At 29.8% G+C, this 19,671-nt stretch overlaps 1 protein-coding gene across 1 annotated transcript in view; it reads right to left on the bottom strand.

The window, feature by feature from the left end:
- The window catches only part of LOC145326438 (uncharacterized), a 114,241-nt gene that overhangs the window by 29,673 nt on the left and 64,897 nt on the right, over nucleotides 1-19,671 (bottom strand). The window contains exons 27-30 of the mRNA XM_080169788.1: nucleotides 19,480-19,532; nucleotides 16,497-16,591; nucleotides 11,570-11,622; nucleotides 10,950-11,053 (exon numbers count right to left, since the gene is read on the bottom strand). Of these exons, the coding sequence (XP_080025914.1) occupies nucleotides 10,950-11,053; nucleotides 11,570-11,622; nucleotides 16,497-16,591; nucleotides 19,480-19,532 (305 nt within the window). The remainder of the gene's footprint in view (nucleotides 1-10,949; nucleotides 11,054-11,569; nucleotides 11,623-16,496; nucleotides 16,592-19,479; nucleotides 19,533-19,671) is intronic.

Genomic DNA, 19,671 nt, shown 5'->3' with positions numbered 1-19,671 from the left:
TTGTTTAAAAAGTTATACAGATCTTTTTTCTTTATCTTTTGCAATAATAATCAATCATGTCTTTAACTGGTCTGTTATAATTTTTTAGAATACTTATCCATGGAAATAAGTCCAGGGGATCAAAAAATGGTTTAACAGGAAGGGGCGGATAAACCTTGTTGAAATATTGAAATTCTATTCAAAGTTCATCTTGAAAATATGTTTTTCTACTTTTCCCCCCACAAATATTAGATATTCCATACACTAGCCTAGTGAATTGGTTTTTACAAAGTCCTATATTTTGGTATAATGTTCATCATTAACACTATACACACGCAGACAGACAATAACAGACAAGTTTTATGGGTGGGACACAGTCAAATGCTCTTCTTAAATCAACAAACAGTATATTAAGAATTCAGTGTTAAGTAGTAAAGACACTATAAAACTTTATAATTCAAGACTCAATTTTAAATAAAAACTAATTCTAATATACAGAATATTTAAATAAAAAATGTCTGTTATTGAAGAAAAAAATTCCATTTTCTACATAGGATAACTAATAGCTATTAACTAAAGAATAAATAATAATAATGATAATATAGGGAAAATATCTATAAACTAAACACACAATAATGGGTTAGACCCATTGGTATTTACTAGATTTATAGCTTCTTGGGGTGGCCAACAAAAAATCTGCGGCCAAACAGGTTCTTAGGATGATAATAATAATAATGTACAAACTATTAGAGATAACAAGATTTTCTGTTTTATATCTTGGTCATCAGTCTGGTTCCTTGGTTAGAAAATCTTGCCTCCCGTACAACTAGGGTTCTAATATTGGTCTAGTATCTACACATTTAGTTTTCTAATTAACAAACTCACAGATTTGGGTTAAAAATTTCAAGAAAATACAATTTTTAAGAATATTTGAAAAACAATATATTGGCAACTACACGCCATACTCTAATACAGCTAAGACATTTTCTTATGACGTTAATGAGATCAATTTAGTAATAATACACAACAGGTCTTCAATCTGGCATGAAATCCAACATTGACCCAAACCTATAAATTTGTTTCTAATATTGATAATTACATATACACAGTTATCTACAGGGTTAGTTATGTACAGGGTTAATCTACAATTCATGGATATATTGTATTTCAACAGTTAAAAACTAGATATGGCTTAAAATTAATTAGTAGAATTATCTGTAATTTTTCAGATTATTTATAGTCATTGTATGTTGCAATATAATTTAAAGAAATTCTTTTGTTTTAAAACCATTAAAATACTTTTAAAACTACAAATAGTAAAAAACTAATTGTTTTCAATATTTAGTTAATTCTGTTTATTTATTTCAGCTTTATATATATAAGTTATTTAATATTTTCTTATCTTTATTTATCTTTATCTACTTCATTTGTGTAAAAATGTTTACAAAAATATTTTGTCTCCTAAAACTATTTTGAGGTTTATTTTTCTATATTTTATGTACATGTCTGTTTAGGAAATAAATTCTGAAAACTAAGTTATAATAGAGAACAGACAAATAATCAAATAAACTTTCAATATTGTGAAAAAAAAGTTGATGGAATTTTCATTCCTGGCATATGCCCCCTTTTTCCGCCTCAACATTTTAGGTTATATATAATAAAGAGAAACTTTGTGTAGGGCCTAGTTCTCTTAGAAGGGTGTATCTACCTCCCCTAGACAGTCACAAAAATTTGTAATAAAATTGGCCCTATCCCTGTAAACTTATAAGTGGACAAATACTTAAGAGTATAAGAATTTATTACTAGAATGTTATTATTGAGTTAAAATAGAGAAGTTTTAACACCGTAGCTACTTTATGATTATGGTCTTTCATTAATTTTGGATTGGATTTTAAAAAATCTTTTTATTTTTTGCAGGCTCTCATTGACAATGTTCTCTCATTGCACTGGCTTAAATTCTAAATTTAAATTAAGAATTATTTCTTTTTTTTTAAATTAAAAACACTTGTATCTTTTTAAGATTTGAAGATTCCTAATGGAAATTTACGAATGATAAAGACCTTTTTGAGAAAGGTCTACCATGTGTATTTCTAATGTAAATAGATATTACACTGTCACGTAAATTTACACAGGACAACCCAATCCACAATATGGGATAGATATAAGGATATACAAAACAAGTGTACAGCTAGATTTTAGATGTTTTTTTCTCCACTTTTTTCGTAGCTATTCTATATTATTGTGGAGATAAGACAATATGAGTAGGTGTGATTAAATACGGAATTGATTACATACTTTTTCTACGGAATAATAATTGTTTGAACTGAGAGTATGCTATTTATTAGATCTTTTCATGAAAATACTCTTTTTCGAATTTTAGTCTTCTGCTAACCTAAAAAGTTACTTTAGGAGCCTAGAAATACATGTACAAAATTTCAGCTCTCTATCTCTACTGACGACCTAGCGCCAGGCATGTAAAATATCAACAGATAACGGTAGCACGGCGGTTTTAACAATATCTCAGCAATGTGCAGGTTTTAAGCTCTTCTGCATATTTCAATTTAAACACATAAAGGCAAAGATATATAATCCCAAAAATCTTTTGTCAAAGTCTACTCTACACCTAGCGCCAGTCAGTTTTCTAAAATCATGCATTTTATACCTGTGAAAATAGAAATCGCCAGCGCTAGGTGTAGAGTAGACTTTGACAAAAGATTTTTGGGATATTATATCTTTGGCCTTATGTGTTTAAGTTGAAATATGCAGAACACCTGAATTCATCCTCCAAGCCATTCTCTAGGCATTTTAAATTTTTTTATGAAATAACGAGATTTCAAAACTGCCCTTTGAAAAGGCCCAAAAAATATCTTTTTTTGTCACTTTTTTCACTGCTTATAGTTACAACTTATTAATATATTATGCTCAGTTAAAAAAAATCGGCGCCTCCAGCACCAAAACCGGCAAAAACTGGCAGTTAAACTTCTGTGCCCCTACTTGCCCCCCTCTTCGGCCAACAGTAGTTATCTCAAGAAGTAAAAGAGATATCAACACAGAGAAAGTAAGCTTTTTAAATAAAACTGAACTAAGTAACCATTACACATTTAATTTTTGGACTTTCCTTCTAGGCGCTTGTGGAGCAAAAGACCCACCAAAACACTAATAATATTAGTTCTGAGCTTATTTTTAAAGATATCAACCTGATTTTTATTTAGATCTTTTGTTACCATAATTGAACTCAGTAACATTTACAGATTTTATTTTGGGACTTTCCTTCTAGGGGCTTGTTTGGCAAAAGACCCCCAAAAACTAAAAATGTGAGTCCTGGACTTATTTTTAAAGATATCAACCTAATTTTTTTTTAGAAAACTTTTTCACATAACCAAACTCAGCAACCTATACAGATTTCATTTTTGGACTTGCCTTCCAGGTGCTAGTGGAGCAAAAGACCCCCCAAAACACAAAAAAATATGAGTTCTGAGCTGATATTTAAAGATATCAAACTGATTTTTTTAAAGAAAACTTTTTTAACATAACCAAACTCAGCAGGGGCGTGCAAGCTTTCTTTTTGGGGGGGTAAAATTTGCTTGGGGGGGGGGGGGTAATTACCCCCCCTGAAACCTGTTGGCCTGGGCAAATTTTGTTTACCTTCCCAAAATTTTCCCCAAAATTTTTAAGGAAAGTTTTTAAAATAAAACTGAACTCAGTAATAATTACACATTTCATTTTGGGACATTCCTTTGAGGGGCTCGTGGAGCTAAAGACCCCCCAAAACACAAAAAATATGAGTTCTGAGCTGATATTTAAAGATATCAACCTGATTTTTTAAAGGAAACTTTTTTAACATAACCGAACTCAGCAGGGGCGTCCAAGCTTTTTTTTTGGGGGGGGGGGGCACTCCCAAATTCGTTTGGAGGGGGGGGTAATCCCCACTTTACCCCCCCTCTTGGACGTCTATGAAACTCAGTAATGTTTACAGATTTCATTTTAGGACTTTCCTGCTAGGGGCTAGTTGGGCAAAAGACCCCCAAAACTAAAAATATGAGTTCTGGACTTATTTTTAAAGATATCAACCATTTAGGCGGGGGTAAACAATTTTGAATACCCCCCCAAAATAAAAAATCTCTAACAAAAAAATACCAAATATTTAATAAAATTTAAATTACCCCCCCCCCCCCCCCAAAAAAAAAAAAATTACCCTGGGGGCAAATTTTGTTTATCAAGCAAATTTTCCCCCCCCCCAAAAAAAAGCTTGGACGCCCCTGCTGAGTTTGGTTATGTTAAAAAAGTTTTCTGAGCTTATTTTTAAAGATATCAACCTGATTTTTTTTTGAAAACTTTGTTAACATAACCAAACTCAGTAACATTTACAGATTTCATTTTGGTACTTTCCTTCTAAAGGCTTGTTTGGCAAAAGACCCCCAAAAACAAAAAATATGAGTTTTGAACTTATTTTTAAAGATATCAACCATTTAGGAGGGGGTATTTTAGGAGGGGTAAACAATTTTGAATACCCCCCAAAATAAAAAATCTTTAACAACAAAAAATACCAAATATTTAATAAAATTTAAATTACCCCCCCCCCCAAAAAAAAAAAAAAAAAAAAAATTTACCCTGGGGGCAAATTTTGTTTACCAACAGATTTCAATGGGGGTAATTACCCCCCCCCCCCTCCAAGCAAATTTTACTCCACCCCCCCCCCCAAAAAAAAAGCTTGGACGCCCCTGATGAGTTTGGTTATGTTAAAAAAGTTATCTTTAAATATCAGCTCAGAACTCATATTTTTTGTGTTTTGGGGGGTCTTTTGCTCCACAAGCCCCTCAAAGGAAAGTCTCAAAATGAAATGTGTAATCATTACTGAGTTCTGTTTTATTTAAAAAATTTTCTTGAAAAAAATCAGGTTGATATCTTTAAAAATAAGCTCAGAACTCATAATTTTGTGTTTTGGGGGGTCTTTTGCTCCACTAGCACCTGGAAGGCAAGTCGAAATGAAATCTGTATAGGTTGCTGAGTTTGATTATATAAAAAAAAGTTTTCTAAAAAAAAATTAGGTTGATATCTTTAAAAATAAGTCCATAACTCATATTTTTAGTTTTTGGGGGTCTTTTGCCAAACAAGCCCCTAGAAGGAAAGTCCCAAAATAAAATCTGTAAATATTACTGAGTTCAATTATGGTAACAAAAGATTTAAATAAAAATCAGGTTGATATCTTTAAAAATAAGCTCAGAACTCATATTATTAGTGTTTTGGTGGGTCTTTTGCTCCACAAGCGCCTAGAAGGAAAGTCCCAAAATTAAATGTGTAATGGTTACTTAGTTCAGTTTTATTTTAAAAGCTTTCTTTCTGTGTGTTGATATCTCTTTTACTTCTTGAGATAACTACTGTTTACCGAAGAGGGGGGCAAGTAGGGGCACAGAAGTTTAACTGCCAGTTTTTGCCGGTTTTGGTGTTGGAGGCGCCGATTTTTTAAAACTAAGCTTAATATATTAATAAGTTGTAACTATAAGCAGTGAAAAAAGTGACAAAAAAAGATATTTTTTAGGCCTTTTCAAAGGGCAGTTTTAAAATCCCGTTATTTCATAAAAAAAATTAAAAAGCCTAGAGAATGGCTTGGAAGATGAATTCAGGTGTTCTGCATATTTCAACTTAAACACATAAGGCCAAAGATATAATATCCCAAAAATCTTTTGTCAAAGTCTACTCTACACCTAGCGCTGGCGATTTCTATTTTCACAGGTATAAAATGCATGATTTTAGAAAACTGACTGGCGCTAGGTGTAGAGTAGACATTGACAAAAGATTTTTAGGATAATATAGCTTTGTCCTTATGTGTTTAAATTGAAATATGCAGAAAAGCTTAAAACCTGCACATTGCTGAGATATTGTTAAAACCGCCGTGCTACCGTTATCTGTTGATGTTTTACATGCCTGGCGCTAGGTCGTCAGTAGAGATAGAGAGCTGAAATTTTGTACATGTATTTCTAGGCTCCTAAAGTAACTTTTTAGGTTAGCAGAAGACTAAAATTCGAAAAAGAGTATTTTCATGAAAAGATCTACTATTTATTATTCAGAATATCTTTCCCTACTCTACAAAAACCAATCCCCAATAAACAAGAAGAGTTTCATAAACTAAACAAAAATATCTTTTCCCCATATTGGAATCATAACTACTTTTCTTAGAATAATCTTTTTTTCTTTTTTTCAAAAATGGATAATTTGTGAATTTTACACCTAAGTTGGTTTAAATGTCCCTCCTTTTTAATGCTTCAAATTTCAAGTTAATTAACACTAAGACACATTATTGAGTAAAAACTATTTAATCATTGTCAAAAAAATCCGTACGACCAATCAAAAATCTTGTGTTTTTTAAATCTTTTCATATTAATCAGAATTTTTGATTCAGTCTTGCTATCTTCCTTGTTTCATATAAACTTAGCCAGGATTTTATGAATGTTCTCATTCTTGTCTAAATATCTGTCTAAGTTTAAGAAATCTTTGCCCCAAATTTTTGCAAGTTCTAAAGTTTAAAAAAAATAATATTTCATTACTTATCAATATAGAAAAGCCTTTTACTTCACTGTAATATTACCTATCTTTAAAAACCGCTATTTCATTGCATAAAATTAAAGATATTTTAAGAGCAATACATATTCTTTCAAGATTAAGGGCCAGATCTATAGTTCTTTTACTACAGTTACCCAAAATATATGAAAAGCCTGTAATACACAGTATAGTTTACTGTGACGGTAAGACAATAAAGATATGTAGAAACGTTACTCTATATGTTTGATCAAACTGCGGGTAAAATATACAGGAAACGTATAGATAAAGAGGTCTAGATACATGGATAAAAAGAGCCATAAATAGTTGAAAAAATGATACTTTATTTCAAAGCAGTACGTAAGTGTCTATCCATCTGTAATGTATAATTTTAATTTACTATCTTGTTATTTATCTCTCAATTTCTCTCAATCTTTTAATAAATTTTGGTTGTTAATCATTCTTTTTTAAAAAATTTTAAGAAAAGAATATTTTTTAGACCTTTGGCTTTTCTCTAAATAACTAGAGTGATAGAAGAGTAAAATATTTTCTCGTATTCATTCGAATCCGGTGGATAGGAACCGGTTCTCATCCATACGAAAAAACTATGTCTAGCATCGTATTATATCCAGCTTTCTACGAATATAAAAATGTACAATCAAAAGATTAAAACCAGTTTTTTAGCCGGTGCCTTCGGCACCACGGGGCTTAAAAAAGTAGTTTAAATCTCATAATTGTACATTCTATATCCGCGGAAAGCCGTTTAAAATACGATGAAAGAAATAACTATTAGCCAACTTCACTTTCAATGGCTGCAGACAACCTTAGATTCTACCAAGAGATAAAGAGACTGAGAGGGAGGAAGGGGGCAATAGTTTCAATTAAATTTATCAACTAGTTTTTACCTAAGATAGCTTAAAATTTAAATATGGGGGAGAACAGTCGAAAGGGCAAAAATTGCTTATGTTTTATTTTTTATATTAATAACAGCAATGTACACTATTATTTAAAATTCAGGTTAGGTTTAATATTCATTACTGTTTCTGATGTTTTTGTTTGATAACAAGTAAATGGTGCTGAAATAAAATTTTTATTTATAATAGAGAGAGGGAACATGTGATACAGAAAGAGAGAGAGAGAGACAGGATAAAAGAAAAAAGACAGAAAAAATTAATAAAATTTTTGTAGTTTTTAAATACTGTTATGTAACAATGAAATTTAAAATCTACTTCTGGCAAAGTATGAATCAAATATTTGAAAACCAAAAGATAGAATATGACAGAGAAAAATCTAAATGGATGGAAAGGGCATTAACATTTAAAAAGAGATATCAAGCTAAATTAGATTTTTATATTTATCAGGTTAGTTCTATCATTTGTTGTTTTTATAAACTTATAAAGATTTAGATTTGATATAAGGGATGTTTTATGTACATAGGTTTTTTTTCATTTTGAAAATGGTTAGGTCACATTTACCATTGAACATTAAAAACTATAAAAGAGAAAAAAAGAGGAAATATTAAATTCTAGTAAGGTCACTAAAGGATAGAGCAACAAAACTATACAACTTTTAATCTTCTTTAAAATTTTCAAAAAATTTAAAAATAAGACAAAGAGCAAGGAATTATATTAAATAGGAATTAAATAAAGTCAGTCAATTACAAATTCAAAGTTTCTATAAATTTAGTGTTTTTTGTAGCTATTTTTATGTTTTTCATTATTAGATTACTAAGTATCGTTTACCATGCAGATCGAATTGTAAATTGACTGTTGAAAGCTAGTTACTAAATAGAGATATGCCTATGTAATGTATATACATAAAAAGGGAACTAGTCTAGAGCAAAAACAAAATAATCTTTCAATTTTACCAAAATTAAATCCTGTTTTCAAAATTAAATATATTTTGGTTAAATTAAAAGAATATTCCTAATAATTTTTAACCTTTTTTGGTTGAAAGTGTAAAAATACAAACATGACAGTTTTTCAATCTTAATAATATTGTTTTTTTTTGTAACTAAAACAAATAATACTAGAAACTGCATTTTTCAATATTTTGAAAGGAAAAGGATGAGATTGAATGATATCATGATTGTAGCTTAACCTTTGGAGATAGAGACATACATTCTTAAAAATAAATAGCAGAACAGATTAAACAAATTATGTAATCACCCAGCCGACTAAAAATGTGTTTCTTAGTGCCTGAGCTATAGCCATCAGCCATTATCAAAAAGAGCGTTTTGCCCTGAATTGACATAACCAATAAAAACCTTCATTTATGTTTGTGGTTCACTATCATTTTCAAAATTGCCAGAAAGATTTGTATACTTTTCAATTCTTGTTCTACAATGAATTTTTAAGAATGTTTTGTCATACAATTTGGCATTTCCTCTAAACACATAAATGATACAAATAAATACTTACTTATGTAAAAGGGTGGAGAAAGAAGAATATAAGGTTTATATTTACACAGCTATTACCCACTGCTGCTATATCATTGATTCAACAACTACATAAATTACTAAAAAACAATGTATAATGGATAATATACATCTATAATTATGCATATAATTAGGATAAGAAATTTGGGGTTTTACTACCTTTTAAATACAATTAATATGTTCATATCTATACATATGAAGTATAAGAGAGTCTATTAAAAGGGGACTATGTATAAAAGGAGCTCTATGTCTATTATCTAAATGATAAGACATCTATAGAAAACATGAATTTCTAATGGTTGGTTGTATGTATATAGTAGTAATAAGTCTAGTTGGGTTCTATTAAGATAGTTGTAGAGTCCCTCTATCATCATAAATAGATTTCAGAAGTGGAAACCTTTTTGCTTAACTCAAATATCAGGAACAAGTATTTACAAATAGTTGAACAGGACTAATTTTAAATCAAGGGAAGAAAATTGTTTAATGTTCATATTTAAGAAAAATGGCATAAATGTAACCTAAATACTTTTAAATAAATCCATTTATTAGTAAATATCCATATACTCAAACCTTTTTTTACCCCTTACCCCTGTTTAAGTCTTTAAATAGATGTTAATTGGATTTAAAAAATTATTTAACTCATTTAAGGTTCAATTTTTTATTTATTTATTATTGCAAATTTAAAATGTTTAAATATAAGTCTGTTCCGTACAACTATTTGTGAACAAAACTTTCCCTCATTCCTGGTCAAATTTATTTTATTGGCCAGAAATCCTGGAATAAGAAAGGTTTATTTTGATGTTCCTCTATCATTAATTATTCTTTGATTCAGGAAATATTACTTGAAAAAGAAATAGTTGAAAAGTATAAGAAATAAGTCTTGAAATTCATCAGTATCATACTATGATTTTTTTATAAGCTTATTCAAAAAACCTTTTCTTCTTTTTATATTTGTAGTTTATAGCAATTTAAAAAAAATAAAATGTCAATAAAATTCTCTTGAGAAAAAGAAAATGTTCTGATATAAAATAATTTGTTCCTTAACTTCAAATTTTTAAATCAGATAAATTGTACCCTTTTTGTCCTTTTTTCTGTTTTTTTTTCTCTATATATTTAAAAGTTGTAGAAAATGATCTTGCCAATAGCTTATTGTTTTTTATTAAAGTTAGATTGGTATGAAAATTTAATAAATCAAAACTGAATTCTATTTATTTAAATCTTTTTTTCACGAGGGACTCTCTATCTTTCTACACAAAATAAACAACCCAAGGAATCTAAATATATTGGAGATATACATGGGATTCCAACCTTCTTAGGATGAATGGCACCCTGGTTACGACAAGTCAGGTTGAATGGCCCACCGGCTAAGAATTCGGACTATTCATATGATAATCCGAACCACTTTAACTCTTCTAGAAAAGGGATAATATATCAGTTTCAACAGAGTGATTAAAAAAATAGTTTTTCTTAAAATCATACACAAAAACGCTCAATTCTGTCATTATTAAAAATATTTTATAATAGGTCGTCAACATTTACATATAAAAAAGTAATGTATTTATATACATATAGGAAAAAAGACCAAGGTATTAGAAGTTTCCTTTTCAATATAGTTCTTTTTGAAATGAATCTTGGATAGCCCTGTAAATTTTTACTACAACAATAAAATGATAGATTCTAGGTCAGAAATCCATTGCTTAATAGACCAAACCAATTACTTTCGACCCTTTCAATAAATTTCAGGAAATGGCCATTAAGTTCTTTTCTATTTTTAGATGCATTATGAATTCAATTTTTTATGTATTTTTCAGTAAAGTAAGGTAGTTCGCTAAATTATTATTTTTATGACTTTATTGTTTTTTTTCTTCTTTTGATGATCTTCAAATTGTTCGCAGCCTGAGGTCGCTAAAAATACCTTAAAACCTAAAAATAGAACAAAACAAAGAAAAAACAAGCAATAAAAAACGTAAGCCAAGCAGAAACTAAAAATGTCTACCTATTATGCCAGAGTAGGAACCATTTGCAGGTTTTTTCAATTTCAGTGACGGTGTACTCCATGAGAATGTCTGCAACTTTGTTTTTCACGGCTGTTAGAGTCACCTAAAAGGAACGAAAACAAGTGACATAAGAAGTACAAGAAATATAAAAAAAATAAGAGCAAAATTTTAAAAAGTGGGCATTTATTCGTTTTTTATAAACATTTCCAACTATTTCAGGTTTACAACAATTACTAGAAGCAAATTTTTAGGTCTAAAAAAAAAACATATGTTTATCTGTAGAAAAGTTGTTCTAATGCATGATACTCAATGTGGACTTTCTTACATTACCTAATTGTAGAGAGACGACGAATATGATATAGACCCTAATGGTGAGTTGAAAAATGTGTATCATACATAAAAATTTGGTATCAAAAAGGCATAATAACATGTATAAAATTGACGTAAAACATTCTGGTCACATATAGGTTATACCTACATTTAAGGAATCTCTACACAAATATTGTCATATATTTTAAGCTGCTCTTAAAAATATACACATTTTACAATAAAATTCATTTTTAGATTAATAAAGGCTTTTGATTCTTATCTACTAGTTTGTTTCTTAAAAACAACTCACCGGTTTATTTTGATATCTATACTCTCGCAGCCAGTGGATAAATTTTTCATCGCCTGAAACAAAGTTGGTTGAATTAAAGAGTTGATAGTTGGTAGATATGGTTTAAGAAAGAATCATGTTCTTGGCGTAAAATCAAGGTTAAAATGAAATAGAATATATGTCTAGGGACAGAACGTTTATTTTCCAGTTTTTCGGACTCTAAATGTAATCCTGTAATATAAAGTAGTAAGTTTTTTTTTGTCTGAAGCATAAGAAATCGTAAAATATCGATACGAGTTGGTTGTAATTTTCAGGGTAGCTATATAAAAGCCTAGAGGTGGTTTTAGACCCATGATCCACCATGACATTAATAAAAGACCCCCTATTTTGTGTTAGTTAGACCAGTCCTTTATTTATTAAAGGGTATAATTGCTTAAATCCTATTTTTTTATTCCGGGCTCCAATACTGGGTTGGAATATACCATTTCATCTTGAGCAAGTGTTGTTAAGAGCTGTGTATATGTACATACTAATGTTTTACTAGTTCTTTATTTTCTACATGGAGTATTGAGAAAATTACTGCGAAATATCAGGAATAAGACGATGGGTAAATTTGCTAAAAACATATTTATAATGGCTACGGTAAATTTTATAAAGAAATATACACAAACAAACACGTTTTGGAGACCACTGCTTTAGAGATCATTGGTAATATAACAAGAATGACAACATCCATAAAAGCGAAGCGCAGAAACGGTAGGACAAACGGACATTAATACTTGTATAGTGTCAGAACTGAATAATCAGAATATAAATTTGTATGAGAGTCGATGCAAAATTGCTTGATATAGAATACTGTTTATGGACATACTTACATTTTTAGGACTAAATTATAGAGTTGCTTCGTTTATAATAATGTACTTTGTTGTCCCAGGAATCAGCATACAAAAAATCAGATCAATCGGATAATTAGATCATATAAAAATTTGTTGTTAAAAAAGTAAAAAAAATCAACATGTTTAAAATGGACGTACGGATATTTTGGTAATGATTATAGAGTTGCTACGCTTTCTAAATCGTACCTAATTACTGCAGGAATTACTATACAAAGTTTGAAATCGATAGGACCTTCTAACATGCCTAAATTAACGAAAAAAGCTATCCGTTACGGACGTACGTATGGACGGACCGACCCTAATTATAGAAAAGCTTCGCTTTTAAAAAGGATAATAAAGCATCAAAATATCTATGAGTTATTTAAAAAGACAAAAACAAAAAATACACTCTTTTTTTATTTTGTAAATTCTAAGTTGAAAGATTCCAAATTTTTGCTAATAAAAAAAAATTAAGAAAAATAATATAACATATAACCCAACCCTTTATCTGGTGTAAAAATATCCCTACATACATACACTCATATAAAGTAACAAGATCTTTATGACTCTCTTTTACACACACAAGGGGATATGCATAGCAAAGGGGGTACTTGCTTAGGCAGGGATTTTTAGGATAGACGATTAAAATTATTGTATTGTAGCAAAGATAATATACATGTGATTCTGTCCGTAGGTTCTAATACGTTGTCCATCAAGTTATCAATGAATTTTGTAATTTTTAAGTTTAATTCGTCATTCGTTAAAAAAATTTTAGATAGTTTGTGATCAGTAAAAATTTATTTTTTCCCATACTCTCATATCTTTCGAGCCCTATTGGTCCAAAATATTTATTAATTTGTAATTACAGTTAATGTTCTTTTTCTTTAACATCTATAATTAAACTAATATTTACTGAATTCGCTTTAGAAATTATTTCCTTTTTACCAAAATTGAGTTAATTTCTACCTCTCCCTTTTTAAGGGAAATATTTGAATCAAAGCCTTGGAGAGAAAAGTTAAATTTGTGATAAATTTCCTTCCTTTGTCCCTGAGTATAGAGTTATTCTGCCAGGGAATATACTTAAACATAATATGAACATACCTTAGGAATATGAATATATATCTTTCTATCTTGTGCTGTATCTCGCTACTTGCGGCTACTCCCCTAGAAGCCTCAAGAGCACTAATAGTAGGAGGGGCAGGTTCGATCATCCACTCCCCTCCCCATTTTCAAATTATGTTTTTTTATGAAGTGGGGTTATTTTTTCTAGGAGCTATTTCTCTTAGGAGGTTGGAGATTCTCTGCCTAAAATAGTTATAAACCCTCCCTGAATCTAAGAGGAGAACAATATAGATTCAGTGGTTAGCGAGATCTTTTGCTTCAGACAAAAAAAGCTTACTACTTTATATAATATTCTTATATATATGTATAAACACATTTAATTTTTTTAACTATTTATTTGCGGAATACATATGTTTCTCTATAAAAATAGATCATCAGTTCCAATTAAGATGTATAAAATAAGAGTTAAAAAGATATATGTCCATGCATTTTGAATCCTTTTTAAAGACTAACTAAATGAGAAAGAAGTGTTAGAAAATTGTGCCCCCTGCGGGTTTTTTTACTGCCTATATCCTCTTGGGGTTGGGGGGGGAATTAGCATCTTTATATAAAAAGGGGGAGGTGTTTAAAGGGAATCTTTAAATAGACAAAATTAGGTCATATTTATCATTTGCAGTTTTACAAATTAATACATATTATATAAAAAAATACTGCTTTGAATATGTTTCACGTCATGCACTTTGAAAGAAGGAACTTTTCTCTGTGTGGACACTTGCTGAAGATTTCATTTCTGGTGTTTAAAGTTTGTATGTTAGATTTGAAAGCTTTCATTATTTCGAAGCTTTCTGTCAAGCAAAGATTGCATTTTTTGGAATTTTGATTGTAAGGGTTTGCTAGTTTTTCAATTGACCATTCAATTTTATAGTTTGTGTTTTTCTGTCTTTGTGTTTTGATGAAATCAGATAGCTTTGTGCAAGCTGTGTCTCGTGCGAAAGATGTTTTGTGCCTACTATATCTTTGCTTGAAAGTTGCAGAGGTTAGGCCAATATATTGATGTTGGCTCTGGTCTGAATCTAGTGTCACAGTGGCTCTATAGACCATGTTTTAAGTTTTGCATTTACCATCCAATGGGCATGTTTGGGGTTGTCTACAGTTGCATCCTTCAATTGTAGGTATTTTGGAATCGCCAAGGATGCGCTTATTGTGTGTAGAAATTATACTCTGCATGTTTGGCATTGTGCTGTAGGAAATCTTGATGGTGTTTCTATTGTAATATTTGTGTAGTTCTGAGCCTGGAGGAAAGTGCTTATCTACTAGTTTTAAAAACTCTTTGGCTATGTTTGTTTTAACTGCAGCGTTGTAGGGGATGGTGAACCAATTAACTTTTCTTTTGCGTTTTTTTCTCGCTGTGTTGGTTGTGTGTTGTGCTTGTTGTTTGTATTGTATGTTGTGCTTGTAGCCTGCTGTTTTCAAGGCCGTATTATACAGGTCCTTTTCTTCATTAAAAAGAGTTTCATTGCTAGACAGATCAGAAATGCGTTTTTCAATCATTAATGGTAATTGCTTAATGATGTTTGGTGGGTGGCAGGATTTTGTGTTGATATAACAGGGTAAATTTGTTTCCTTTCTAAATGGTTTGAAGCAGCCTGTAGTTAGGTTAAGGGTGACATCTAGAAAATTTACAATTTTGATGTTTGTATTGGTTGTGATTTGTAGGTTGTGTGTTTTGAAGAATTTTGTTATATCTTTTCTCAATCTTTCAATTCTTGGACCTGGTAAATTTATTGCAGCCAGTCCATCGTCCCTGTAAAGGCCAATGTGTGTTTTAGGGACGAGTTTTTCTAGACCATTTAGAATAAATAGGCCTATAAGTTCGGAAATTTCAGCAGAGTCAAATCCTCCCATTGGGACATCAAAATCTTCACTGTTGTTTTTGACCCAGGCTTCGTTTGAAGAGAATAAGAAAGTTTTTCTGGCATGCATAATAATGTTGATATCATTTTCAGTAATTTGTGTAAATTGTTGAGCAAAGTTAATTGCTTGGTTTACCAGTTCTTTTGTAATGCTTGGGTAGAATGATTCAATGTCAAATTGTAGGAATGTTAGCTGGTGTTTGTTTTTAAGTCCTTTGAACCAGTCTAATGTTTGGTAGGTGTTTTGCCATTGGTTTGAACCTGTTTTTGTTTTGACAGTTTTATTTATTTTGTCAAGAATAGTTTTGCTGATTTTTCCAATTTCCGTTTTGGATGGGTTTATAAGTCTGCATTCAACACGCCCTGGAAAATTTGGTTTGTGGTCTTTGATAGTAATAAAACAAGGTGAGTCTGATAAAATTTCTGCCTTTTCTGCTACATTAAGCTTCTTAGCTATTTGTGCTGCCTCCTTGTTTGTTTGATTGACTTTGTTATTGCTTGACTTTTTATAGTCTTTTGTTATGTTGTTTCTCAGGTGTGTTTTATATGTCTCAACAGGTATGCCATACATATTGGAAGTTTTATCTGCATTGACAATAACTTCTTTGGATTGCTTGATTCTATTACAGTCTTCCTTTAGTTTTTTTTGGAAGTCATTAGCATGTGGGCGGTATTTAATGTTTAACTAATTTGACTAAGTCTTTCTTAAATGGTTCAAGTTTATGGTAGTTAGTGTAGTATGGTACCTTGTTAGTCTTGAAGCCGAAGGATGTTGACTCATTTGTGCTGTCATTTCTTTCCTTGCATTTGAAGTAAAAATCCCAATTTAATCTGTTATAGCCATTGTTAAGTTTGTGTATTACTTCTTTCTCGTACAGGTGGCGTGGTGGGATAGGAATGTTTTTTAATGAATAAGGAAAATTGAATTTATTCATTGCTTTGGTTGTGTTTATTGTTTCCTTGAAGAAGAGAGAGCTCTACCACACAGTGAACTGTTGATGGGAGCAGTGTTTATAGCTTAAAGAATATGAACTAAACATACATTATTATTTATCTTATTATCTATCTAACTATCTGACTATCTATCTAGCTGTTTACCTCTTTCTTTAAAGAATGAATTTTGAGTTGAAGATTTGTCCAACTTTTCAGATTCTTTGACCCAACCTGATACCGTAGAATGGTGAATTCCAAACCTAAAAACATATAAACGTGTTTTTAAAACTAAATTTCATAATATTTTGAATAGAAGTATATTCAATAATACAAGTTTAAAGTGCATAGGAAATGAATTTCAAGTCTAAATATTTGGAAACTAAATTATAGAAAATTAAAATTTGTAATTGCCGTGAGCAAGAAAAAACTTACTAACTAGAACTATAGAGTAACTTCAAACATATTTATAAACATTTTTTTTGAAGAATATAATTACCTATGAGGAAAAATAAAACTTAAATTGTCACTTTCTTGTTCTATTCATCAATCATAAGTAATAAAATACTAATATATAGGGCCGATATTAAAATGCTTTACCTTTTTATTGTTTTTATTGTTGCAATATTAATATTTGCATTTGGGGAAAATATTTAACTCTATAAGCTTCGCATAAACGGAAATAAAGGCTTGAAAATATAGAGTGCAAGCAGCATACAAACAAAAGGGTGACCTATTTAAACCATTTAAGCGTATATAAAAGTAAATTGTAAATTTGGAAATCTATGTATATATATTTAATACTTCTAATGGAAAATGAATATTTGTTATGATTAACACCGTACCTTTATATTTTGTACATAAAAGTTTCAATAAGACTAACTAATTTAAGTTAATAGAAAATATTCCATTAAAGGCAGTGTGAACGTAAAAAATTCTCATCTGATTATCAAATCTTAACATTTTCTAAGCACATTTCACTACACTGATCAACCAAAAACGTCCTATTAACAAAAATATCCAGGAATAATGCCTGATTTTATGGTACTTTGGGAGGAAAAAAGAAAAAAAACAGGGAAAATCTGAACGTTTTTGTTTCTCATAATGTTTTTAGGGATATTTAAATTGTCATATATAGTTGAAACAATTTATAAGGATTTATTTTATGATATAAAATTGCCAATTAGTTTTTTTTATAACGTAGTAATTAGGTAATAAAGATATATTTTAAATTCGTATTATTGACAAAAAAATACCTCACTGTCTACAAAGGGCTGAATTTCAGAGGTTATTTAAAATAATAATATCCTTTTTTTATTGTGTTGGACAATAAATAACCCACTTTGGAGAATTAGTTTACAATTTTATCAGACTGTTTATAAAGAAATATTGCACCTTTATTATTTACAAATTTGTTTTAGCTATAGAAATTTTTTCCCCAATCTTGGACATAGTAAAAATCGGCGGAAAAGCCGTTTTTTAAGGAAACGAGAGACAGTTTTTCCCTATACTTGAGAATATATGAATGAGATGATGTTAAGGTTTAATAATCTCAGGAGAAATTTTCTCGTTCACAGTCTCTTTAATATTCTAAAACTTGTGGGATTACAACCTGTACAATTTATTAGTTTTAAGTGTGAGTGCTTGTAACATTTCTGTAGCTTAAAACAAAATGATACTTATAATGAAGAAGCAATATGTTTTTGCAAAACAAACAAATTTTACTCTGCATAAGTTATGTTTAAAAATGCTTTATTAATTTCACAAAAAATGATGAATTACGTCTTTCGGTTGAGCTATTATTATTGTTATGTAGAAAAACAATTAAAATGGTAGTTAATAAGGCGACTTATAAAGTGGTTTTCACTGACACTCCGTGAACCTCAGTAATAAGTAATTTGACTGTTGACACTACAGAAAATATTTGCTAATCCTAAAAAAATGTAGTAATTCAAGAACATAAGAAAATGAACGTTTTGGCTATAATTTGTTTCTAATGATAGAGTATATATGTTTATTTATATAAAGAAATATGAAATGAGGGAAATAAAGTTTGATAAAAAAAAGTAGGAAAGCATTTATCTACTTTTGGCTTTAAGCCTGCTCCGAGGCAATACTGCAAACGCTTATGAAAAATAAATAATTATGAAATGAATGAAAAAGGGATATATAATAAACCAAGCAAAGCAAAAGCTAACAGGAATAAGGTATAACCAACAAACGGAATAAATCTAAAATAATGTTTTGGGGGCAGATGCAAAGGTCGTCAATTTACAATGTGTTGCCCCCCAAAGACAGCTAAAAACACGTATAGGTTTCGTGATTTTTAAAATCTAATTTCGTTGTTGATATAAGGTGAATAGCATATTAAAAATTATCCATATTCCTTTATTTTGTATATTTTCCTTATTGAACAAACATTACTATATTTTTTCCAATGCAGTTGTTTCAAATTTTTTTTATTATTAAATTCTTTTCTTAATTAAAACACATACTAAATTCAATTATAAATACAATTTTCAAAATACTAAAACTACATATATTCAATATAAATTATAAATATGATTTTTCACACAGGAGGCTTAGTATTAGGATGGTGTATTTGTATGTGTGTATGCATTAAAGCAAGTAAATTGTGTGTTTGTTTATTTGGTTGAATAATCATATTTGCACTAAATCTTAAGAAAAATAAAAATTTCAGGGGCTTCACATCCTACAGGGGTAAAGTAAAACCAGAATTTAACAAAAATCAGACAAACATCTAATACAATTTCTAATCTTGAAACTTCATATAAAGCTATCTAGAAATTAAAATTTAATCCATTGAAATTTATCTACATATATATTACAAAGAAACCACTGTGTTTTTAAAAATTCCTTTATGCATAAGACATATTTATAATTATTTTGCGATAACAAAGTAATTTAATCAAATGTTATAAAACCTCTTTTAATACTATTTTATCTAAGGTTTAAAATTCATTTAAACCTAATTCATGACCTAAAAATGAATTTTTTCAAAAAAGTATTTTTCTAAATTACAAAATTAAATAAAATGCTGCTCAAATATTAACGAACAAAAAATTCAATATTGAGAAATTCTGGCAATGAATATTATATTTAATCATCCTTGCGGTAATTGAAGGTTTACCTTTTTGCTGTTTCCTTGAAAGTGTGGTCAACTGCGTACTTTCTTACTTCGTCCTTTAATATAAAAAATCTGTTTATCGTGATGTAGATATACAGTGCTTCCCTCTAAAGTGCCTGTTAAGCGCAAAAACCCAACAACTTAGATTAGACTTAAATTAGAAATAAGAGGATTTGGGGGAGTAGTTCTTTTCTT

The sequence above is a fragment of the Acartia tonsa genome, chromosome 8, assembly GCF_053477335.1.
Source record: "Acartia tonsa isolate MP-2025a chromosome 8, ASM5347733v1, whole genome shotgun sequence".
Classification (NCBI taxonomy): domain Eukaryota; kingdom Metazoa; phylum Arthropoda; class Copepoda; order Calanoida; family Acartiidae; genus Acartia; species Acartia tonsa.
This window is presented reverse-complemented; position numbering and strand designations above follow the sequence as displayed.